This window comes from Octopus bimaculoides, chromosome 4, assembly GCF_001194135.2.
Source record: "Octopus bimaculoides isolate UCB-OBI-ISO-001 chromosome 4, ASM119413v2, whole genome shotgun sequence".
Taxonomy (NCBI): Eukaryota; Metazoa; Mollusca; class Cephalopoda; order Octopoda; family Octopodidae; genus Octopus; species Octopus bimaculoides.
Window position 1 is genome coordinate 101690139 of NC_068984.1, and position 26786 is coordinate 101716924.

General features: G+C 33.7%; 2 protein-coding genes across 7 annotated transcripts in view; one reads left to right on the plus strand and one right to left on the minus strand.

Moving 5' to 3' along the window:
• Positions 1–17978, plus strand: part of LOC106878793 (methionine-R-sulfoxide reductase B1-A-like) — a 21588-nt gene extending 3610 nt beyond the window's left edge. Inside the window, exons 1-4 of one of the 3 annotated variants that reach the window (XM_014928130.2) lie at positions 1463–1870; positions 2128–2183; positions 12132–12274; positions 15466–17978. In XM_014928130.2, coding sequence (XP_014783616.1) covers positions 2129–2183; positions 12132–12274; positions 15466–15588 — 321 coding nt within the window. In that variant the 5' untranslated portion in view covers positions 1463–1870; position 2128 and the 3' untranslated portion in view covers positions 15589–17978. Of the gene's footprint in view, positions 1–1462; positions 1871–2127; positions 2184–12131; positions 12275–15465 lie in introns of those variants that run through there. The other 2 variants (XM_014928129.2, XM_014928131.2) reach the window with 2 other exon arrangements.
• Positions 17971–26786, minus strand: part of LOC106878792 (uncharacterized) — a 78910-nt gene continuing 70094 nt past the window's right edge. For all 4 annotated transcript variants that reach the window (XM_052967323.1, XM_052967324.1, XM_052967322.1 and 1 more), the window contains exons 3-5: positions 24924–25168; positions 22093–22168; positions 17971–19501 (exon numbers count right to left, since the gene is read on the minus strand). In XM_052967323.1, coding sequence (XP_052823283.1) covers positions 19211–19501; positions 22093–22168; positions 24924–25168 — 612 coding nt within the window. In that variant the 3' untranslated portion in view covers positions 17971–19210. The remainder of the gene's footprint in view (positions 19502–22092; positions 22169–24923; positions 25169–26786) is intronic.

Genomic DNA, 26786 nt, shown 5'->3' on the forward strand with positions numbered 1-26786 from the left:
GATGAGATGGCTGTGTCTTCTCAAGCACCAGATATCATCAATCATCCAAGTTCTTTGTCATCTCCCCCATGAGGTTTAAAGTCTTAAGATAGCCAGCAATGCTTTAATGCTTTCTCCAATATATTCCTAGATCTCCCTCTTCAACAAGCTCCATCCATATTGATTTCAAATTTTTGGTACGAGGTCAGCAGTTTCAGAGGAGGGGTAAGTTGATTACATTGACCCCCACTGGTCCTTATTTTAGTGACCTTGAAAGGATGAAAGGCAAAGTCAACCTCAGTGGAATTTGAACTCAGAATGTGAAGACGGATGAAATAATAAGATATATCCATATTAGTGATAGGCACTTCTTTATGTAGCCACCCTCATCCACACACATCACATATCCATACTGGCTCAGTCTTCACTTTTGTACACTTTATTTGACTCCACTTATGCACAATTTTTCTCTCAACACATATTTCATCGTTTATGCACACTAACATTGCACATCCAACAGAGCATGCTAATTTCAGTTCATTCTAATTTTTGCAATTCCTCTGCATTCAAGGCTCACATCTTGCCACATAACATTGCTGTTTCTACACAAACATCTTACAATCTACCTTTCATTCTGAAACAGAAACCTTTTGTTATTAACACTATCACTAGCTCTCTGAACTTTCTTCAGCCTTCTTATTCTAGCAACTATACTTTCAAAACCTCCTCCTGAACTGCTAATTAGATCACCATGAGAATACAGTGAGTCAAATTCGATTTCTAGGTAGTGAGTTAGTGTATGAGACTTTGCCAAAAATTCCTGCTACAATCTAATAACAGAAGTGTAAAAGTAAGTGTTTAGCATTCAGGCAAATGGCCATTCTTTGGATGGGTTATAAGAAGTATTGTAGTATGTAACCAGAACTCTAATGTTGTCTTTTAATTTGTATGGAATCAACTACTTGCTCAGGACTGAAGTGTTTTCTAGCCAAGAAACCTTAGTCTTTGGGATGCAGTTTTAGTGATGTATAATATTATGTGAGGTCACCATGAGAGGTTGAGATTTAGAACCATTAGCGAATTTGAAGGCTTCCTTTGTATTTTATTCATAAGTAATATTATCTGGAAGTGTATGAAAATTTTCTTTCTGGGATGTTGAAAAAGACTAGGTTTCATTACCCTATTAGGCAATGAAAAAAGATAGCTCTACATTTCGTTTAAAAGCTCACTATAAAGGGAAGCAACTCTTCTGTTTCTTCCACATCAGATTTTTATTTGTAGTTTGTTGTTTTTCAAGAGATTCGTGAATAGATTTCAGTCTTGATTTAATGCCACTTTTTGTTTTGTAGAGAGATGAAGAATAAATAAAATATTTTCATTGTGTTGATTATGTCTGTTACCGTTAGCTACAGTCATGTTCCGTTGTCGTCATTAGTTTTACAAAAACCGATACCTTTCTAATAATAGTTTTTTCTATATAAATTGTTGTCTCATCTTCCTTTTTTTATTTCAACGTGATTAACGTAGGTTGATGTTTGCCACTTATCCGCGCAGCAATCATCGTTATCCTTGGTCCGTTAAAATACTAGTGACTTCCTTGTTTATTTATCAGCATTAAAACCGGTTAACACAAACAGTTTATTCCGGTTGAATGGTGATGTGTTGAAAGGGCACAAAAACAAATTGTCAATTTAAACTTTCCTTCCAAGTAATTTTCACCTTATTCACCAACGAAACCAACTTCGAGAGACAGTTAGTGTGTTATACAAGTTCGTATACTCTAAATTGTCTTTGATTCTACATATGTACGCTTTGGATAGAATAATCTGCTAACGTGTATATTATATTAATGTGTGAATATATATCCGAAAAATCCTTAGCCTTATTTCAGGTATTTTTTATTTAAGATTACCAGGTAACTGTTATTGCTCTAATTTTTTTAGATCTCGCTACGCAGCTCCTGAAATATCAACAAAGAATTAGTAGAAGTAAAGAAAAAATAAACATAATTAAAAAAAAAAAAAACATTATATAAGTCATCTGTTTTTCTTATATAACCATTTTTTTTCTCTCTATAAATTCTTTGTAATTATTGGAGCTGTTTTTTCGTGTTTACTGTTTACTTAATATTGTTTGATGTCTTTATAGAATGTCTTTCTCCTGTTGGTTTGGTTCTGAACATTACCGAGACCATTTCAAAGATGGTAAGGAAGTAATTTTGATTTCAAATAATTGTCCTCTCTTATTCTGTCTATCAATATTAATTGATCCCAGTTATTGCCGTTAAGGTAAACCACATGAAATAACCAATCTATTTTCATTAGGATCAAACAGTAACGCTTAGAAACTAATTATTACTTTATATTTATTTGGTTTTACGTAATGTAATTATGGATTTATTGCTGTTGATCGAAGTGATTGGTTATTGATGAGTGAACTGATTTGTTATAGTTTATTTATTGTTGATCAAACTGATTAGTTGTTGACGATGGAACTGATTTCTTATCACGTCTTGTTGATCGAACAGATGCGTTATGTTCATTTATTGATAATGGAACTGATCGGTTTTTGTTGATCGAATTGATTTGTTATTGATAGTGATTTAAAGTGTAAGAACAAAATCTCTATTTATTCACCTTTACGGCTTACTTTTTCTATCGCTTTACAATTTTTCAAAAGCAGTTTGTTTTAAAGCGACAGAATCGGCAACTCATTCCGAAGAAGTAGGTATATACTGGGACAAAAATATACGGCAATATTACTAATACTTTAATCGGTGTAGTTTTAATTAATACTTTTACTGAGATGGTTTTAATTATTATCATGATTGGTACAGTTTTAATTAATACTTTAACTAGTGCAGTTTTAATACCTTAATTGATGCAGTTTTAAGTATTACCTTAATTGGAAGTTTTAATTAATACCTTAAACAGAGCAGTTTTAATCAATACCTTAAACAGAGCAGTTTTAATCAATACCTTAACTGCGGCAGTTTTAATTATTAACTTAATTGTTGCAGTTTTAATTAATACCTTAATTGGTGCAGTTTTACTTAATACCTTAATTGGAAGATGTAATTCAATTGCAGTAGTTTTAATTATTACCTCAATTGGAAGATGTAATTCTTTAATTGCAGTAGTTTTAATTATTATGTTAATTGGAGCAGTGTTATTTATTACCTTGATTGGAGCAGTTTTAATTAATATCTTAATTGGTGCTGTTTCAGTTAATACCTTAATTAGAGCGGTTTTAAGTATTATTACCTTAACTTGGGTAATTTTGATAATTACTTTAATCATTGCAGTTTTAATTATTTACATTAACTAGTGAAGTTTTAACTAATATCTTGAGGCAGTCTTGTTTTTCAGATGGGATATTTTTTTATGTGAGGGCTACATTTTGTTTTGTTTTTATATTAATATAGTCCGATTTATTCGAGCTAATTAAATCAATTCATTAATTTGTTTATTTATTAAGGATGGTTTCCATGTTTAAAAATAGAGATTCTGATTTTATTAGCAAATATTCTTTTAGTATAAGGCAGTCAAACTTTTAAGATGGAATTTATGTTTCTCTTATAGTTCGCGGGTACATTTTTAGCTGTTTGTTATGTAACTAGAAAAAATGTGTGTGTGCATATAGTTATGTAAATGTTTGTGGGTATGTGCTTATGTATGTTTATATGTGTGTGTTCTATTTATCTATCTATCTATAAGTTTGTATATATGTGTGAATATGTATGTGTATATGTATGTATATATGTGTGTATAGGTATGTATATTTGCATGTATGTGTATGTATATTTATGTATGTGTGTCTGTGTGTGTTTGCATGTATGTATATAGGTGTGCATGATATATGTATGCTTTCAGTTTCTTTATTAGAAATTTTGTTAGAGGGCTGTAGCAGGTTCATAACAGAAAGTTCCATCACTGGAATTTGGAAAACAATAAGGATAATTGTTACATATTGAACTTTAAGAAATTCCTGCATATTTTTACTGTTCCACTAACAGATTGTATTTGTAAAGTTTCATGTTAGCCAGTTCCTTGCTCTTCTTGAAAATCCTAGCTTTTCCAGATTTCAACTACGGCATTAACTTACATAACCAATTGCACCAAAAGCAGGGTAACTAACCTCTATGACTGTATATGACTTTTCTTTTCTGTCCCAAATAATTATATCAAGCCTGTTGTTTTTGGACATAGTCAAAGTCTTGATTGGAATGTTCCACCAATATTCCATGTATTGGTATTCTGCTATTCTGTTACTTGGAGCACTGCCTTAAAGGGATTTTTAGTTGAAGAAATTGATCCCAAGAATTATTTTTTGTAAGCTTAGTACTTATTCTATAGGTTTCTTTTGCCAAACTGCTAAGTTATGGGGACATAAACTCACCAACATCGGTTGTGAAGCAATGGTGGGGGTACAAACATAGACACAAAGGCACACACACACATACATATATATATAGTTAATAAAAAAAAATGGAGGAAAAAAACAACACGAGGACATGGTACATACAAAGTATTCTTTTTTTTTTACCATAGTGGAATGAATTCTTCTGTGTAAGAATACAAATATACAAAAATTTTCTGAAAATTCCCAAAAAATAAAAAAGTTATGAGGGGGTTATATGGCATGCATAAAGCAGAATTCCACCAGTATTTTTTTATATTTATCTCCAGGCAGTCTTTTATGCAACATCATGTCACAGTGGGAGGTAGTATCTTAATGACCTTTTTTAGACAGCTGTTAATTACATGTGTTATGTCCTCTACAGAAGAATAATTTGATTGACACTTGCTGTTGTAGCTTGGAAGTTTAAGGTCTTTGTGTGTCATGTGTTCATTATGTATGTATGTATGTGTGTGTGTGTGTGTTTTAACAACTTTTGCTATGAATGACTAATTATTAATGGATATTATTACACACGCACAAGCACAAAGATACATTTAGGGAAAAACATGCTATATTTAACAGCTGTTGATTGAACATAAGGTCGCCAAGATGTATAGCATTGAAACAGAATTATTGCTCTATTAGAATTTCGAAAAAAATTTGTTTTGTTTTTTATCTTATTATTATACTTTGAGATATTAATATCAGTTGGCTTCTAATACCTGAATTAAATATTTATTATTTATCCGGTTCTATGCAATGTGATTACAACCTGTTATTTATTGAGTGGTGTTTAGGCACACAGTTTGTTGCTTGAATGATTAATTGTTTATGTAAGTCCAGGAGGTATTGTTACCCAGAAGAGCAATGAATTCCCATGGGAAAAGTACTGTTGAAATGCAGAAATGTTCATGGGTTGTAGTATTTGTTGCTGTAGAGTTATATGTCTGAGAGCAAATAGCTAATTTCCTCTGCAATGAAGTTCTCATCATCTTTACTAAATCACTTTGATTTGAGAGCAATTGGTATATAACTTGGAGACAAGTTTAGGAAAGAGATGACTCTCCTATTTTTACTATGACCAATGTACTGAAATCAGTAGCATTTACAGTTAGTTCAGACAGGAGCTCCCCATATTCATATTTCACTCTCAGATGTTGGTGATGGAAAGCTCGGCCAAGTATCATATCAGGATGCAAGTCCCTCAAAATACCAAGTCATGCAGCAACCGTGTTGTATTGTAATTTGTTATAAGATAACCCGACAACAGTAAAAACAATGTAATGAACTAACAAATCTCTTTACGAACCAACAATCAAGATTCCTTGTAAACTAATCAACCAACACCTTCCGACATCACTCAACTCTGAACTCTCTCAGATCGCTACTATTTATACTTTACTCAGACCAGTCTATTCCTCACTAGGGAGTGTCGTAACTCTCATTACAACATCTTTTTTAGCTGTTGTATCTTAATTGTTGCCTGACTTTTAAGGTAGTATTGTTTGTTACACTGCACTTTTTCTTTTCATCTCTTGTTTTTTCTTTTTGCCTTTTTTGAAAATTTAATATCTTTTCTGGTTAGGTTTTACATCCAGATATTCAGTCTGTTTTTGTTTTCTGAAGCTAGTTCTATGGGGTTCAATATCACTTGGTGCTGGCACTTCAAACATATAATAGATTTCCTTTGGTATTACCCTTTGTTTTTCTGTATGTCTCATCTTTAACTGGTTAAGGTGCCTCTTATGTTCCAAACATTATCCTTTAATTAAATACATCATGTTATCTAATCTTTTGATTACACAGCCATCCTCCCTACCTTCTTTACCATTTTTGTCATTTTTAAAATGAACTTTATCTCCTACTTTGAAATGTTTTGTAATATTTCTTGTATTTCCTTCAGATGGATTTTTTGTTTCTCCTTTATATGTATTTTTTCCTGGCATTAATTTATCGAAGATCAATTTTATTTTATGTGCAAACATTAACTCTGCTGGTGACTTTCCTGAATTAGTATTTGGATTTGGCGTTATTTTATATACTCTCAAAAACTTTGTTAGTGCCTAATCATTATCTAGCCCATTCCTAGATTTTCTTAGAGCTCTTTTGAACATGTCAACAAATCTTTCCGCCTACCCATTTGATCTCAGGTGGTAGGGTGGGGTAAAGATGTGCTTTATGGCATGTATTTTGCAGAAATTTCTTAATTCATATCCCATAAATTGTGTTCCATTATCTAAAACTAACGTATCTCGAACATCGTATCAAGCAAATAACTCAAATAGGAACTTTATTGTTCTTTGCTGTGCGTTTATTACATCTGCATACCTCTGGCCACTTTGTATAACTATCCACTACGATTAGATAGTATGCGCTGTTCACTAGTCCAGCATAGTCAATATATATCTTGGACCATGGGCTCTCAGTCTCCGACCATGATTGGTATTTTACTCATGGTGCCCTGGTTGCCAACGCACAACCTTTACGTGCTTTCACCAACTTCTCAATGTCCCTGTCTATAGTCGGCCAATATGCAAATCTCCTCATTGAAGCTTTCATTTTGGACATTCCCGGGTGCACACAGTGGAATTATTGCAATTCTCATTTCTGTAGTACATTTGGTACTACTACTTTCTGCACGTACATTAAGACATCGTCACAAAGTGAGAAATTATTTGAATTTGTATTTTTATTATGCTTATTTTTCAATGTTTCTTTCATTCTTGTAATGCAACCATCCTCTACAAATTTCATTTTTATATCATGCACTGTTACCGGCAGTTTCTGAATTATATTACACACAATACTTCTTCATTTTCTGACTGTAATGACACTGTCATGGTCTCTTCTAGCGGTTCCACACTCTTGGGAATTAGCCTCGATAAGCAGTCTGCATGACCAATTTTCTTTGACAGAATATACTGCATCTTAAAATTGTAGTTCAGCAGTATAGTACCCCAGCATTGTAGTCGGTTCACTCTATTGGTAGGTAATCCCTTCTTTGATCGAAAAGTTGATAGTAATGGTCTATGGTTGGTTTGTAACAAAAAACTTCTACCATGTAGAAATTTGTAAAATTTTTTTACCACAAAAATAATTGATTAGAGCCTCCTTCTCTATCTGACTATACAGCATGAACTACTGGTTTCGTATTTCCATCTTTATACTTGTGTAGCAAGACTGCTCCTATTCCATACTCCAAAGCATCAGATACTACAGCAATGTCCATTCTTGGATTGAAATATGCTAGTGACAAGTCAGAAATTAGCATTTGCTTTATGTCTTCAAATGCATTTTGGCACTTTACTGACCAATTTCATTTTACTTCTTTTTTTAGTCAATTGTTTAATGGTGCTCTCAGTTTATGTATATTTAGAATGTACTGTTGATAGTAATTTACTAGGCCAAGGAAAGCTTGTAATGTCAGTATATTCATTGGAAGAGGCATATTCTTGATTGTGTCTGCCCTGAACGGGTTAGGACGTCTTCCATTCTTATCTATGATTTGACCTAGGTATTTGATTTTAGGCAAAAAAAATTCACACTTCTCTTCACTGAGTATGAAACTATAATCTTTAATTTTTTTAAAGACACACTTCACGTGTTCGATATGTTCATTCTGCAATTCACTTTTGATTAACACTTCATCAAGGTAAGGAATAGCAAAGTGACAGTCTGCCAACAACGTGCCCATCACCTGTTGGAATATTGCAGGTGCTACCTTCAGTCCAAAAGATAGTCTATTGTATTTGCATAGACCTCTGTCCATGTTGACTGTTAACAGCTTTGGGTATTTTTGTTATTTTGCGTTTTTATATGAATAGTCGGAGCTGCCCTTTTCACGTAATCCACTTTTTCAATGATTTCGTTTTTTTCCAGTCTGTCCAACTCATCATCCACTTGCTTTATTGCCACAAAAGGCACTTTCCTATTAAGCTTGAACACAGGTGTAACGTTATTATCTAATTCAAAACACGCTTCAGTCTTTGCACATAGATCTAGTTTGTCCAAGAGAAACATTTAAAAAAAATTTTCTCCTTAATTCTTTAGACGAATTATTTTTAGAGAGTCAACCATTTATGCTTTTACAATAGAGATTTATGGGGAGGCCCCATAAATCAATAATTCTAACCAATCAGTACCAACAGATTGGTTGCATTTTTAATGACAAAGACTTTTGCCTTGCATGCTTTACCTCGAAATGTAACATTAGTCCACATTTCACCTGTATAATTTGTCGCCCATCATGCTACAAGCAGATTTCATTGTTTTTCTCAACATAGGTTCCCTATTTTCTTCCATGTGTCCATATTTATTATTGAAATATCACTTCCAGTATCCAATTGAAGTTTAATATGTATTCTATTTATTTTTACGTGTACAAATTTTCTTATTTGGGAGTCGATTCTTGTTTCTGCTGAGAGTGTTCTAGGATTTTTAACGTTTGACCTTCGTAATTTGGTTCTGCAGTGTGAACTCTTATGATCAATTCTTTTGCAACTGTAACATTTTTGATTTTTAAAAGGACAGCCTTTTCTGAAATGTATGCCCCCACATCCATAACATGGATTAGGACATGGTGCTCTTTTTTGGTTGTACTTTTCCAGTTGGTATATCTGTATTTTTGAGGAGTCCTTTTCTTGAATTTTTTCTACATCATGTTTCAGGTTTACCATCCTTTGGCACTCTTCTGCCATGGACTGTAAGATTAGATTTTGGTTCACTTGTTTCAATTTAGGAAGAATTCTTGCTCGAATTTTTGTATCTTCACTTGCTGTAAGGTCTTGTATGAAAATAAGACACTTGAACATAACAGGTGTAAGTTTAAAACTTTCACACATCCTTTTGACTGTTCCTACTTATGTGATAAAATCCTCATTATCTTTTTTCTGTTATATTCCAACACTCCATTCAAGTGTTAAATAGAGAGGTTTTATCACCGGATATGTTAGAAAGTAATTCTATTGTTTCTTTGAAGCAAATTTTATTGGTTTTTTTTTTAGGCAATATGAAATTACAGTAACGTTCATGTTCTAACAGAGCTAATTTTCGCAATAACAATCTCACTTTTTGTTTGTTCGACCCTGATCTTCAATCTTGCTTAAAAATCTCCTTGTACCTTTTGTAGTATGATGCAAAAGTTGTACCTCCTCTGGGTTATAACTGAATTCATTAATCGAGTTCAAAATGCCGCCTGGTGAAAACAAACCTACCTCATTTTTGGACTTCTTATGAATATAGCTCCAATAATTGTTGTTGTTGTTGTTGTAATAGTTGCTTCTGCAACTCCTATTGCTGCGCTTATTGTTGCTTTTGCAACTGTACTATGGAAGCTAATTGGTCTTCCATCATTTAACAAGTTGTATCATGAACAAATTGTTAAATAACCTACGTGAGCTTTGAAACCCTTATCGTCAGATGTTGTATCCTAATTTGTTATGTGCAATAAATACGATAACCAGACAAAAGTAAAAACAATGTAACAATGTAACAAATCTCTTTACGAACCAACAATTAATATTCCTTATGAACTAACCAACCAACACTTTCCGACTTCACTGTGAACTAACATGAACTTCACTCAACTCCAAACTCTGAACCTCTGAACTTACTCGGATCGTTACTATTCATACTTCACTCGGACCAATCTATCTCTCTCAAGGGGGTGTCATAATTCTCATCACAACAAACCAGTACCTGGTTGTTAAGGCTAACATTTAGGTCCATCACAACATAACACTTGGAACTATTATTTTAGGTTTTGTGAGCCATGATGATGTCTTTACTTGATGGGTGAGCCTTTAATTTTAGTTCCTGCACAGCTTTTTTTTACTGAGGTAACTAACAGTGCTGCAGAATCCTAGACAGATCCTAGACACCACTTAACCTTTGTCCATTCCTAATCACAAAAGTTGCAACTTGAATGAGTCCCTGTCATACATTCACTGGGTTAGTATGTGAGAAGTGACCACTGTCACCAGTAAGCTTGATAAGGACTTGGGTTTGAATACGAGAGCATAATGTTCCTTTTTGAGGCATTTATTGTATTTATGCTGGACAGTTATCACATGAATGGTAAAAGAAAAAACAAATGAAACATTTCCTCTTAGTAATTTATAATCGGCACACAGAACTGGTTCATTAAGAACAACTGAAAGCTTATATGAATCTTTCTCATATACTTGTGATATCTATAGTTAATCAGAGTTAACTATTGTCACTGTATTGACCTTTGGGGTTATGTATATATTGTTACTGTGCTGGGCTATGTCTATCACAGAGGCTTTATTATAGACAATCTTGAAGCCCAGTGCTTTATTTTCTAAGAGGTGCTGATGTATTGCAGTTGAGGTTATACCAACAATGAATGTCACATGTTGCATCATAGTCATACTGCTTTGTGCTATAATCCTGGAAATTTCCATTCCTCTATAGCTTCTCCAACTCTCTGTAAAATTCATCTAATGATTCACTTGATAGCTAGTAAGTATCTGGTAAAGACTTTGTTAGATTTCATGTATGGCCAAGTCAAAATTTTCACATCCTTCAATATATCTAAAGACACTGGAGCTCACTCAGGCTAATAGAGTCCTATATTTATTTGGTATTTTGTCCTGATAGTCCTCTTCAATGCAATGGTTCACCACTGGTGCTGTTCTGTGAACTCAGGTCAATATCTAAAACTTAGGTTTCTACACCATCTCCATGTTTGAAATTGAGTTGAATAAATTGTAATGACAGCAAAAAGTTGGTGGCTACTTTCCAAGTTTTATTCAACTCAATTGTTTAGTTATGGCCTACAATATGATGACACACTATGAGTAATTACCTTATACACTTTGTCCAGATTACTTCAGGTTGTAACTAAGGAAACCTAATTAATGGTAATATTGGTTTCAAATTTTGGCACAAGGCCAGTAATGTCAGGGGAGGGGTAGTCAATTACATCTGCCCCAGTGCTCAACTGGAACTTATTTTATCAACCCCAAAAGGATGAAAGGCAAAGTCAACCTCAACAGAATTTGAATTCAGAATTCAGAACATAAAGGCAGACAAAATGCCTCTAAGCATTTTGCCTAATGTGCTAACAATTCTGTGAGTTTACTGCCTTAATTAATAATAATACTGATTCCAAATTTTGGCTCAAGGCCAGCAAGTTCGGGGAGGAAGTAAGTCGATTACATCAACTCCAGTGCTCAACTGGTACTTATTTTATTCACTCTGAAAGATGAAAGGCAAAGTTAACTTCAGCAGAATTTGAACTCAGAACATAAAGTCAGATGAAATGCTGCTAAGCATTTTGCCCAGTGTGCTAATGATTCTATCAGCTTGCCACCCTAATTAATAGTAATGTAACAGTGCTGTTAATAGTCTAGAGCAGGGGTTTTCAAACTTTTTGACTTGCGGACCCCTTTATATTTCAGGCTTTACCTTTGGGACCCCCTTATAAACGCTTATAAAATTTATACATAAATATTTGCTTAAAATAACATATATTTTTACATTTATTTATTTGACAGTATTTAACAAATAGGTTTATTGTCAATTAAAAGATTTCAATTAAAAAACATATATAAAATCAAATTGCCCATAAAAAGTATTTGCTGTCCACGGACCCCCTGTCTTGTCCTTGCGGACCCCCTGTGGTCCGCAGACCAGTTTGAAAACCCCTGGTCTAGAATACCCTAAGTACTTGAGATATTAGAATATTTATGCTATTTATCACATTGCTTTCTTCTTTCATTTCATAGGTACATACAACTGTGCTGAATGCAATACTCCTTTGTTTGACAGTGTGAAAAAGTATGAACACACTTCTCCATGGCCAGCGTTTTTCAGTTTAATTCATCTAGATCTTGTCAGCAGACATCAAGAATCTCCTTCTGCAATCAAAGTAATTTATCATTTCTAATGTTTCTTTGTTTTTTTTTAATTTATTTCTTTAGTTGTGGCTATTACTGGTGTCATGTAAATGGCACCTGTGCTGCTGGCACGTAAAAAGCGCCCATTACGCTTAGAGTGGTTAGCGTTAGGAAGGGCATCTAGCTGTAGAAACTATGCCAAATCAAACTGGAGCCTGATGCAGCTCTCTGGCTTACCAGTTCCAGTCAAACTGTCTAACCCTTGCCAGCATGGAAAGCAGACATTAAAGGATGATGATGATTGTGAAGTCATGTAACCTAGTGGTTAGGGTATTGCATTTATGATCACAAGATCATGGTTTTGATTCTCAAACCAGATAGTGCATTGTTTTCTTGAGCAAAACACTTCATTTTTGTGTAGCTCTAGTCCACTCAGCTGCAAATGAGTAGTCCTGTGACAGACTGGTGTCCTGTTCAGGGAGAATATTGGAATCTCGGTCACTTATACAATATGGAAATTGGGTAACTGGGATTAAGAAATTTCTTCTACTCCAGAGAACTTTTGGAAAAAAAAAGGAATATTGAGAAGTAATGTTTGTTGCTACTTCAACATGGCTCTTCCTTATGAACTGGCACTATTACTATTTTTAACCCCAAGAGGACACCTCCTCTAGCTGGTTATCAATGTAATCTGCGCCCGATATATATTGCAAGCAGAGGAGCAAACCCCTGCCATCTTCTAGTGAGTCAACAGGACTACCTGGTTGGTAGGGGTTGGTAGATGATAGGTGTTTGCCCCCCTGCTTGCAAGATATATTGGGTGTAGATTGCATTAGCTAGAGGTATCCTCTTGGGGTTAAAAATTATAGTAACATCAGTTCATACAGAACAGCCATGTTGTAGTGGCAACAAACATTACTTCTCGGGTTAGTTTCTACTTTCTAACATAGAAATTTTCTAACTAAAGGGAATATTGGCTTTTAACTTGATTTAAATATTTTATTTCTTCCTAATCTATTCTAAAGAATCAAGATCTTTCATTATTCAAAATTTATTGCATTCTGTTTGTTACATATTGAGAAAAAAGTGATATAGGTAGTAGAAATGGCTATTAGCAATGTTAAAGTTTTGTATTAAAAGAAAATGATAACCGATGGTAGTCAATTTGTTTGTTGATAAAAAATTTTCTTCATTTTCTGCTTAATTTAAATTTGATTCCTGAAAAACTCTTTTTTATTTTGTTATTGCCTGTATCTATGAGCATAGTTTCCTTACATATCAATGCCCAGGGTTAACATAGGTAATTTAAACCGGTAGTAATAAAGGATATTCTTATCCCTTAGATGGTTATTCCAACTGCTAACTCTACTTATATATATGTGTGTGTGTGTGCGTGTGTGTATATGTATGTGGGTGTATATATATATATATATAGAGAGAGAGAGAGAGAGAGAGAGAGAAATAATTTTTTTTATTCTCAAATGCATGATAATGCTAATAAATAGCATGATCAGAATAAATTATCCATACATTGCAGAAAAATATGTTACTGGCCATTAGCATTATCACGCATTTGAGAATAAAAAAAATTTATTTCTCTATCTTTCAATATATCTCAATGCTTCTAAAACCACCTTTGTTTGTTTGCTTTCATCATATATATATATATATATATATATATATATATTGTGTGTATGTGTGTGTTTATTGCATAAGCGATAAAGAAGCAATCAAATACAGACTTGCAGGTAAATGTGTTGTCTGGTATACATTCATATTTAGTATTTGGGTCATTTAAATTTATTTTAATGGTTTAATGAGAGTAAATGGGTGAGTGTTAATCTGGTTAGATCCACTCACATACACATGTATACTCTTTTACTTGTTTCAGTCATTTGACAATGGCCGTGCTGGAGCATGCCTTTAGTCAAGCAAATCGTCCCCAGGACTTATTCTTTGTAAACCTAGTGCTTATTCTATCGGTCTCTTTTGCTGAACCGCTAAGTTACGGGGACGTAAACACACCAGCATCGGTTGTCAAACGATGTTGGGGGGACAAACATAGACACACAAACAAACACACACACACACATATATATATATATATATATACATACATATATACAACGGGCTTTTTTTTTCAGTTTCCATTTACCAAATCCACTCACAACGCTTTGGTCAGCCTGAGGCTATAGTAGAAGACACTTGCCCAAGGTGCCACACAGTGGGACTGAACCCGGAACCAAGTGGTTGGTAAGCAAGCTACTTACCACACAGCCACTCCTGCGCCTTTGTATATTAAATTATTTTTGAAATAGATAGCCACACTATTTTACTGGAGTAGAAGAGGAAAGAAAAGTGACTAAGATTGAGGAATACATAGTAAGGATTGAAAACCGAAATGAAACCAAAAGGTGTTAACTTTCCATTCTTTGAAAGAGAGCATCTCATTGAAATCTAACTAAAAGATTCTTAATTGTTAAAGATATGACAAATTCTCTGTATAGAAATATGAATGATCTTGTAAAGGAATAATCCTTCCTACTATAGGCACCAGGCCTGAAATTTGGAGGAGGGGCATAGTCAATTACATTGACCCCAGTACTCAACTGGTACTTAAATTATCGACCCCAAAACGATGAAAGGCAAAGTTGGCCTCAGCAGAATTTGAACTCAGAATGGGAAGACAGTCAAAATACCACAAAGCATTTTATCCAATGTGCCAACAATTCTGCCAGATCACCAGTACAACATAATTTGATAGTTTGATTGACATGATTTTGGAATTGTTGAGATTTTGTTGATTTTTTTTTAATTTCTTTTTTAAGAAAATCAAGTATTGAGCTATTTATGGAATAACAAATTATCATTAACCATTCATTTACCAAACTAACATGGTTTGACAGTATTTGACAAGATCCATTGGGCCCAAGGACTGCATCATGTTCTAGAGCCTATTTGGCAAGGTTTCTACAGCTGGATGCCCTTCCTAATGCCATTTGGTGCCATATTAGTGGCTCATATTCAAATTTAAAAGCTTTAAAATTCTTTTAAAGAATGAGTTGTCTTGAGAACTTACCAGATATTTTCAATGTGGGTGAAAAGTGTTGAATTTGGTGTTGGGGTGTATCTAAAAGAGTTTACTTTTCAAGATAATTTTAGTTATTTTCGAAGTATTTTTGTTTTAATTTATCTCCTTTCTCTTTTTTTTTTTATTTGGCAGATTTCCTGTGCAAAATGTGGCAACAGTCTTGGACATGAATTCTTGAATGATGGACCTCAGCTTGGTAAAAATCGATACTGAATATTTAGTAGTGCCCTAAAATTTGTTCCTAGAAAGTCTTAGGGCACTAATTTATGCAAGGAAGCGAGATTGAACTTCAAATATATTTTGAGTATTCTGAAATTGAGTTGCTTACAATTCTTTAACCTCTTCTTTTTTCTTCTCTATTTGTTCTTGTAACAACTTATTAAAAGAGTAATTTATACAATCCTATTAATTTATACATAAAGCATAGTCAACTGTTCACTAATTATTCATAAATTTATGTTAGTTTTTCATTTTGGAACAAACTTGAAAATTTAGCATTGTCATTAGGATAGAATTATAGCACTGCTATGGAGCTGTTATCTTTGTATTTTTTTTAGAACGAATGAGAAAGTGTCTCCCAGAGTAATGACCATACTTATCATACTAGTTATTAATTTAATTATTATGTAATGTCATTTTAAAAATTCTAAATGAAGAAAATAACCCAAATGTATTGATTTTGTGTACAAATTAAATTAGTTGGGCCAGAATTTGTAACTTATTAACACTATATTTAATTTAATCATTCAAAATGCTATATCCCTAAACAGAGGATGAACTTCCAAGATTTCTTGCAGAGATTGCTGTAGTTGAAATTATGTTTTAAAGAACTGAGACTTGTTTTTATTTTAATCCACTTTTATGTGTATGTTTACATGGGTTTATCAAGGTTTTATTGTTGTTAGAAATATATATAATGTGTGTCTTTCAGAGTCCTATAATACAAAATGACAGCTTTATGTTTCATAACAGAAAATCTAAAATTTGAAAAGCAGCATAAAATATATCTTCTACATATCCTATTATACATGGCCTATCTGTGTTGTTCTTCCTTACTCTTAGTACAGAAAACTGATGATGTTTTATTCTTCAACTTCATATCATCTAAACAGGTGTCATTGAATAGTGACTGACCGGTGTGTCTCTGTTCTTATTAATTTTTGTTTCTCATCTAATATCTCACAATAGTATTTGGTTGATGTTAACTATGTCCAAATAACTGGCTTCTTACATACTACTGTTTTAAATGTAAAGTTAACAATTATTGCTCTCCTAAATGACCAGGTAATCTTCTGATTGAAGGCTATCTTATTTTTCACTTTAGTCTTTTCCTTATGTGATTCTTTGATTCATTAAAGCATACAGTTCCATGGAATTTTCATTAGTTAGTAAAATTCCGGCCAAAGGGAGCTTTATTTTCACTTTTCAAAATATGATTTAATGCTAACTTTATATATTCTCTGACATACCTTTGTGTTAAATAAGCAATGTTGTGTATGCATTAAAATACTCATAACTATGTTTTAAGACATCAAATCAGTAAGTTAGTAGTATCACATCATCCTTTGTACTATACACACACATACATGTGTGTATATATATATATATATATATATATATATATCTTCAATTATACATTAATTTCTCTTATTGTTATTGAAGGTAACTTAACTCGTTTATATGTAACTTAAATTTCTATTAAAAATGTTGATGTTGATCTGTAGGTAAATTATTTATATAAGTGATCTTTTAACTGAATAGATGACAAGTTGTTTCAGTATCTTTTGTATTTCAAGGATATTATAATTATATAGAATTGTTTATATTTAATTACTTTTCTTGAGGAAGATGTTAGTATTCCTGTATTGCTGTCTCAATAGCTATAACTATGGTTTAGATTATTCTTACTGCACAATCTACAATAGCATTTTTATTTTCATTACTTTTTTTTTTCTAGAAGAGACTTTAATCAGAAACCAAAATATGATTTTATCTATCTCCTTTCAAAATATTCATTTTGAAGTTTACTCTTTGTATATTTCTGCTAGAACTCATGAAATTATGAGGCCAGAGCCATATTTGGAAAGCCTCATTTTAGAAGTATCAGTCTAACATCAAAAATACAAAGAGTTAACAACAAAAAGAGTATCAGAATCACTTATCTTTGCCTCTCAAAATGATAAGTAAAATTTCAACTATACAGAATAAAACATTCTCCTTAATTTCTCGGTGAAAGCTTTCTGTAACTGGTTTTGTTTGAAATCTCCATTTTCAAACCTACTTTCACTTTCTTTTTCTCTTTATCCTTTATGTATTTTTATTTTAAGTCAGAGCATATCTACTTCAGATGTTTTCTATCAAATATTTTTATAATTCAAATTTCTATAAAAAAAAATTTTTTTAATAAACACAGTAAAATATCAAAGTTTTTATTTCCTAAACTTGGTGCCTCAATAAACTTTCACATTTTATCTTATGTTTTTTTGTTTTATTCAATTAAAAAAATATTTTTTAAACAAATAGTTTTGATTTTTTTATTGGAATTTAATGGTTACTAAAAATTATTAAAATTTTACTCTTATAATTTTTCTGTTTTCACATTTAAAATATTGAAATTTCTTCAAATAAATTCTTATTTGTTATTATTTGATACGTCCGTGTTTATTTTTCTCTTGTCTACATTTTCATTGCTTTAAATCACTTTTAACCAGTGTCACTTGAGGTACTACCAAGCTTCTCAAGATGGAACTTAGCTTACATGCACACAAAAGGACCCTGTAATGTATTTTCAGGTTACCATTTACTGAGTCTGTCTTCTGAGCCAGTTGCAAAGATGTAACCATAGGGATGTCTAGAAAACCACCAATCTATTCCTTTTATTTCATTTCATGCTCCAAATAGTCCGATACCAATATGGGAGTTTCATGTTAAAATAATAGACTCACACACACACACATTTGTGTTAATTATTTGAGATCACTGCTTGTGAATACCAATAATGGTGGGGGAGATTAATAATTACCAGAAAGCATTGTTATCACAGATTAATAATTATATACACACTAGTTTGGTTAATATTGCAGATGTTTCTAAGGGATCAAGCTGGCAGAATCATTAGCATCCTGGACAAAATGCTTAGTGGCATTTCGTCCATCTTTATGTTCTGAGTTCAAATTCTGCCAAGATTGATTGTGCCTTTTATCCTTTTAGGGTCGATAAAATAAGTACCAGTTGAGCACTGGGGTCAATCTAATCAACTTACCCCCTCCCCTGAAAATTCTGACCTTGTCCCAAAATTTGAAATCAATATTGCATCTGGATCAAATTGACCTGAGGCACAGGCATGATCATGTACTAAGAAGCTTGCTTCCCAACTATGTGGTTCCTGGTTCAGTCTCACTGTATTGCACCCTGGGAAAGTGTCTTCTACTATAGTCCTAAGCTGATCAAAGTTTTGTGAGTGGATTTGTAGATGGAAACTGAAAGAAGCCCATTGTATACAAACATATTTGTCATGTATAGATAGATAGATGTATATGTGTGTGTCTTTGTATCTGTGTTTGCCCTGCCACCACTTAACAATTGATGTTGGTTGTTTACAACCTCGTTAGCAGTTCTCTAAAAGAGACTGATCGAATAAGTACTAGTCTTTAAAAAAATAAATACTAGGGTCCATTTGTCTGACTAAAACCAGTGCTAAACTGGTACTTATTTTATCAACCCCAAAAGGATGAAAGGCAAAGCCAACCTCAGTGGATTTTGAACTCAGAATGTAAAGACACGAAATGCCGCCAGCTCACTGCATCTATGTTCTTTTTAAATTTTCTAAGAATATAGTGGTCATAGTTATATATTTCAGTGTCAAAGTTACTTTGTGTCAGAGGTCAGCCAGAAATCTATCCATTTCCATTTGCATTGATTCACTTAGCAAATATGTTTGAAGTGATCGAAGCTTATTGAAATCTTCTCCTTGTTCTATAAGACATTGGTTGTCTTCACTGTATCTTTGTGAGTTCATAACAATTATATTTTTAAGGTTATTCTCCACAAACTGACTTATTGAATCAATATGTGTATGATACTGACAAAATACTTGGTAAGCTCTTCTAGCCGTGTAAGTCTGTTCTGGTAGACAAATAGTTGGTGGTAGATAACCATATGAAAAGTCCTGCAAAATAATAACACTGATTATTACTATAAAGCTTTAGTATATTGTAAGACTTATAGTACACAATGTTACACAAGAATGTTAAGAATGGCTCTGAATGTTACATGGAGAGCTCATTTGACCAATGAGCAGCTTTATCAAGATCTACCCAAAGTAACTGAGAAGATTCAGCAGAGAAGGATGTGAATTGTTGGTCACTGCATCAGGTACCCAGAAGGACCTTGGTGCCAATTGTCTTATGGCAGTTGGTTGTAGGAAGAATCAACAGAGGAAGAAAACGTTTAACCTTTGTGAACAACTAGCTTCAGGACAGTGGAATGACGAATGTTGAATTAAGAACATGCATGGGGGACCACGATGGATATCATGCTCATGTGAAACCATTGAAGCATCTGAGAGGACAGCCAAACTAACTTCATTCAATTTTTCTTAGCCCCCCTTTTTTTCCACCAATGATTATCATTTGTAATAAAAGAGTCTGTTAATTTTCTCCCAAGCCTTTTTTGTTGGCTATTTTCAGAGTTTCTTGGAGTCTTAGCGTTTTTAACCTTTTTGTTACCATATTTCTGTTGAGATGCTCTATGTTTCTTTTAATTAATTTTAAATATAACAAAGAATCTTATAAAATAACTTAGTTATCCTTAATTCTTTAAGCCCATAACACTGATTTACTGGCGGATGGCTTATTTTTATCTATACCATAGCACCGCTCTATATTGTAGCACCAGTGGAGTGCTACAGTATAGTAAGATTCAGGAGGTGAGGACTCAAAGGGTTAAGCTAGTATTAGGAACATAAATTGTGACTTAGATTTGGTGGAAGATTTTAATTCAGAACTTTTGAAAACAAAACATTTGTATTACAGAGCCAGAGGCGATTTCAGGTGGGTTGGTATCAAAGGATTAAATGACCTGATAGCAGTGTTGTCATGCAAGATCACAAGGGAACATTTATGGAATATTTGACCTCTTTTATTTACTGAGACATCCCTCATTTTTATAGGACCACTGATATGCCTTCTTCAGGCACAAGCCTGGACAAGATTGTGTAGAAGGAACTCAATGATTTCAGTTGTGAACAATGGAGATATTAAGTGTGGAGTGTCTGGAAGAATTGGGTATGTGTTTAATAAAGACTGTAGGGAGTGAGACACATCATTAGTAAAGAATGTAGAATGGAAGAAAGATAGATGTATTAAATGTGTAAGATGTACACAGTTTATTAGTTAAAATGAGGAGAAGTAATTCTTTTATCTTGTATTACTGAATGATGTGCTAAACGAAAAAAAAAATGACTTCAATACTTTCCCCAAATTTACATCAAGCAAAATGGAACTCAATATCTCTTTCGTACATTCAGTAATAGTGAAATTTGAGTGGTATTAATTTCAAGTGACCTTTATCCAGTGTGCACACTTTATAAATGCATGAACAATCATGGTGACCTGGTTTGATTAATAACTCTTAGTTAAGCATACAACAATTACTAGCATTTACATTTTAGTCTCTTAAACACTGTGCTTTCATATTAATTTTGTCACCTATATACTTCAGCCATTCAGACACTTTCATATCAATTTTCTTTTTATCAAATTTAAATTCTTACAAGGAAATATCTTAAAATTTTTATTTTTGAGAAGTTTTTAATTTTCAGACGAGAGTAAAGATATATTAAGAATCAACTTGAAACTACAAGTAATAATTAGGTTATTCTGACACTAAACATACTGTGTTGTTAGAATGTTGGTTATTATATGACCTAAGACTTGGAAAGATAATTGTTAATGTTAAATTTTGGGGAGTACCTGACCAAGCACAACTGTTTGAATCCATTATTTCTCAACTCCTGTATCAATATCTCTTGACACTAATGTCTGTAGTCACCCATTAAGACACTAGATGATCAACAAATCTTAATATGTACCAAATGAAAAAAACAAAAATGCAGCAATGTCTCAAGTTTATCATTAGGCCTAATAGTCAGTGATAAAGTCCTTTAACCAATCATGATGATTATAAGCAACCATTAGTTTTAACCAGACTCCACTGTCTCTATGAATTCTCCAACATCACAAATCAAACTTGCCTGTATGCAATCACTAATACCACTATCTAGCCACCATCCTTTTACAAAGTACAAAGTATTTTACCTGACAATCTTCCATTCAATTTGGAAAACTTTTTAAAGGTGCAGATATGGCTGTGTGGTAAGAAGTTTGCTTCTCAACCACATAGTTCCAGGTTCAGTCCCACTCTGTAACATGTACTTTGGGCAAGTGTCTTTTACTATAGCCTTGGGCCAAGGATTTGGTAGACAGAAAATGAAAAAATCTGTGATGTGTGTATATACATAGATATATGTGTCTGTACTTGTCTCCCATCATCACCACTTGGCAACCAGTTTTGGTGTGTTTACAGCCTCGTAACTTAACTATTCAAATAAGAGATTGTTAGAATAAGTACCAGGCTTAAAATCATAAGCACTGGGGTCAATTCATTCAACTAAAATGTCTTCGAGGTGGTTCCCTAGCATGGCTGCAGTCTAATGACTTAAACAGGTAACAAAAAATATATATGTTTACGAATACTTACAGATTTCTTGTTGCTTGTTTTTTGGGGAATATCAAAATAGACATTTTTCTGGTCCTCATTTCTTATAGATTTTTGCCTGTTGGGAAACATTGGAAATCTGATACATTTTATTTGAAACAAAATCTCTGCTTTCAAAAAAGTGCTTGTAAATTGTATTAACATCTAATTTGTTCATTTTTGTTTAGCTCATCAATAAATCAATATAAGAAGTAATGCATAATTATATCAACATTGCTTCAAGCGCTGTTCACTAACATTACATTGTATCCAAAGGTACAGCTAGGTGCTAAAAGTAGAGGTAGTGAGCTCATAAAAAAATATATTGTGACACATACCAAACAATTTTTAACTCCTTTCTCTTATATTATATGAAGTATTTCATAAGTTATTACATAGGCGCAGGAGTGGCTGTGTGGTAAGTAGCTTGCTTACCAACCACATGGTTCTGGGTTCAGTTCCACTGCGTGGACCGACAAAAGCCTTGTGAATGGATTTGGTAGACGGAAACTGAAAGAAGCCCATCGTATATATGTGTGTGTTTGTGTGTCTGTGTTTGTCCCCCTAGCATTGCTTGTCAACCGATGCTGGTATGATTATGTCCCCATCACTTAGCGGTTCGGCAAAAGAGGCCGATAGAATAAGTACTAGGCTTACAAAGAATAAGTCCCGGGGTCGATTTGCTCGACTTAAGGCAGTGCTCCAGCATGGCCACAGTCAAATGACTGAAACAAGTAAAAGAGTATACGTAATTGCATTCTTCATTCATTAATTTCATGTTTCATCGACATCATTGTGTGTGAAACTTACTACTGATATAGGTAACTAAAGAGTTTTAAAAATTTGTTGAAATGGCGCCAATTTTGTAAAATGTGCTCATAGTGGTGGTGAGAGGGTCACTCCCCTTCCTCCTCTCTTAGCTATGCCACTGATTTCCCCATATATGTTTTGCAGAATATCGAAAATGATGGATATTCATCTACAATAATCAAACAATGTCAAGACAAGGAGACACAAGCATACACACTCGCACATACATATGTGTGTGTAATAAATCCACTCACACAAGGCTTAGGTCAGCCTGGGGCTATATCAAAGACACTTGCCCAAGATGCCATGCAGTGGGACAGAACCTGAAAAATGTGGCTGCAAAGCAACCTTCTTAACCACACAACCACACCTATATATACAGCCACCATGATTGACCGCTAGCCGCTAAAGCTTTTTCTATTCTCCACTCACATTTAGAAAAGTGGGCGAGATGTGTGTGTGTACACACATATATAACTACAAAAGCTCTGTACTGTCTTAAACATCAAACGATAGTAGACACAATGATTAGATCATGTGATTAGAATAAAGGAAGAATGATTTCTTCATAAAACCCTCTTCAGTGAATTAGCCATCAGGAAAAGACTACAAAGCTATATATATATATATATATATATATATATATACAGGGTGTGGTGAATAAACTGTCACCTAAATTATGCGAAAATGAAAATAACACTGACATCTCATTTGAACAGATATATTGATATATTTACCAAAATTACATAAATATATCTTGAAATACTAAAGAGTAAATTTATTCAATAAAATTGACATTGGCTTCAACCACGGCCTCCAGATGACTTCAGAATCTCCTGCAACTCTTCTGGATGGTCTCCTTGTTTAAGTTGGTGAATGCTGTTGTAATCCTTGCCTTCAGTTCATCTTTGGTGTTACAAGGAGTTTTGTTGGTCTCTCACTCAACTGTTGGGTTGCAGTCTGGGGAGTTAGGTAGCCAGATGTTAGGGGTGGTGTGGTTGCAGAAATTGTCTGACAGCCATGACTGAGTTGTTCTGCTTGTGTGACATGGTGCAGAGTCCTGTTGCCAAACATAGGGTTTTCCAGCAGCCACCCTCTTGACCCAGGGCAGCACTACCTCCTCCAGGCACTTGGTGTAGGCTTCTGTGTTGAGTATGAGGCTGTGTGGGAAGATGAATGGAGGCATAACATCATCATCAGTAGTGATCACTCTAAACACCATGATGTTGACTGGATGTTTGATTTTTATCACTCTCAGTACATGTCCTCAGATTGCACTGTCCTCTGATACCTAAACACTCTGAAATGTTCGTAGTGGAGCTTCTGCTGTGAATGCCAATCTGTACAGTATGTCATTTCCAAATTTCTGGCAGAGCAAATTGTATCATGGTGTTGTTTTTCTCACAGACAGTGCCCATCTGACCCTATTATACTGTGCAGTCGACAAAATCAAAAACAAACAATGTGCATGCACGAAATTAAAAATATGAAATGGCAAAATTTATCCATTGCACCCTGTATATTTTTTTTTTTTTTACTGAAGTCAAGATTTTAAAATTGAGACAAAATTGTGGAAAACTGAAGCCCGGAACCATACCAACTGACATAGCTCTATTACCATCAGAACCAACATTTTAGAAATAAAAAAAAAAGAGAAAATTTGAAGAAAATCACGAAGATGCAACAACAAGCATGCTCTCCAGCACCAACTCTTGCTTTGCCATTTTTTACCAGTTTTCTTGGACGATTAGCTACACACATGCACACACACATGCATACAAACACACATACACTACACATACACACGTGTGCATGCATGTCTGTACATGCACACACACACACACACACACACACATTTTATTGCATATAACATTTTCATAGTTTCTGAGCAAGTTTTTTGAAATGTATTAAAATAATGCATCTCTTGTCCCTATACATTGGGATTCCTAGTAATAGTAATAGGTATTATACTAAGGAATCCCCATGTAATTCATAAAATATTGATTAATCTGAATGATACATACTTGCAAAATTGGTTCTGAACTTGTTCTTGATACATCTGTAAGTGACTTGCATCAACAGATCTGTTTCTGTGTGCTTCTAGGTTTTGTTGTGGCGTTTTCTCTTCTTCTTGCACGTTTGTTTGATCTCCTTTAGCTGGACTGTCCTCAGTTTTTGGTTGAGATTTGTTTCCATCATCCTTTTCCTCTTTTCCATCTGCAGCACTGGTGCTAGCAACCTTTGGCTTAGCTTCCTCTTTAACTGGAGGCTAATAAAGTAATAATAATAATAAATGAAATTATAGACAATCTAATTTTTGAAAAATGATTAATCTATGTTGTTTTCTTCTCTCTTTATTTTTAATTTTATGTATCAAATATATTCATTTAACCTTGATATTTGGAGCACAGCATGTATTTTGGTAACCAAAATTTCAGAACCTTTGGTGGTTTGGTTTGTTTACTCAGTCTTGATATATATATTTTTAACAGATAAACAAGTGTAGTGAGATTCCTGCTGAGTTTTAAACCATCACCTTTGGGTTTCCCAGCTCAGGCTCACAGCCTACCATATTGCCATAAAAAGCCAGGCCACTTTGGAAAATTTATGTCACCATAAAAGGCATTAATGCAAATGCAAATATGACTCGACCAATAAAATCAGGTGAGCTCAGATCTTCCCATCAAATAGTTAGGTCAAATCTCTTAGGAAATCTCTGCCAGCTTAGTAAAAGCTGGCAAATTAAATCTCAGACAGAATCATCCAGGAGTCATACGGAGCCATGTCATTTTACTCTGTGTGATGGTCTCTCCTCAACTTCTATGTTTTCTTATAGAATAACACAGAACTCTGTTGGTCAGTTTTGTAATGAGATGTTCTCATATTTTTCTACCCTCTCTGTCTTTAATAACTATGATCAAATATTATATAAATCACTAAAATATTTCATACAATCAAGACTTGTAACTGCCACATTTGATTGTCTCTTGTATGATGTAACATCATACAAGAGACGACATAGAAGTTGAGGAGTGACCATCTCACAGAGTAAAGTAACATGGCTCCGTATGACTCCTGGATGATTCTGTCTGAGATTTAATTTGCCAGCTTTTACTAAACTGGCAGAGATTTTCTAAGAGGTTTGACCTAACTATTTGATGGGAAGATCTGAGCTCACCTGATATTATTGGTCAAGTCATATTTGCATTGACATTAATGCCTTTCATGGTGACAAAAATTTTTCCAAACTGACCTGGCATTTTTTTTTATTTTGCAATATTGTAGGCTATGAACCTGAGCTGAGAAACCCAAAGGTGATGGTTTAAAATTCAGCAGGAATCTCACTACACTTGTTTATCTGTTAGAAATATATATCAAGACCGAGTAAACAAATCAGACCTTCAATGGTTCTGAAATTTTGGTTACCAAAATACATTCTGTGCTCCAAATATAACCAGGTTAAATAAATATATTTGATACATAAAATTAAAAATAATTGTTGTACAAATGTAAATGCAAATGTTCCAGATGATAAAAAATATGAAAATTTATATAAATATTCATTCATGTGGTCATTCTCACCTTCACATGCTTCTCACCTAATATTGTGTACTATGAACAATGAATTAATGACTAAGATCCACACTAAACAGAAATTATCAGTAGATTTTGTAAACCTGGACACAAGTAAGCAATTTTGATTATGCAAAAGAGTTGATATTAACTTTAGCACAAAATCTAGAAACAGGAGGAAATGGTATAGACTATTAAATCAGCCACATCATTTGACTGCTATGTATTTTATTGACCGTAGAAATATAAAAGGTGGTGTTGAACTAGGGAGGATTTGAACTCCAAATGTAAAGGAATGCAGCTAAATACTATGA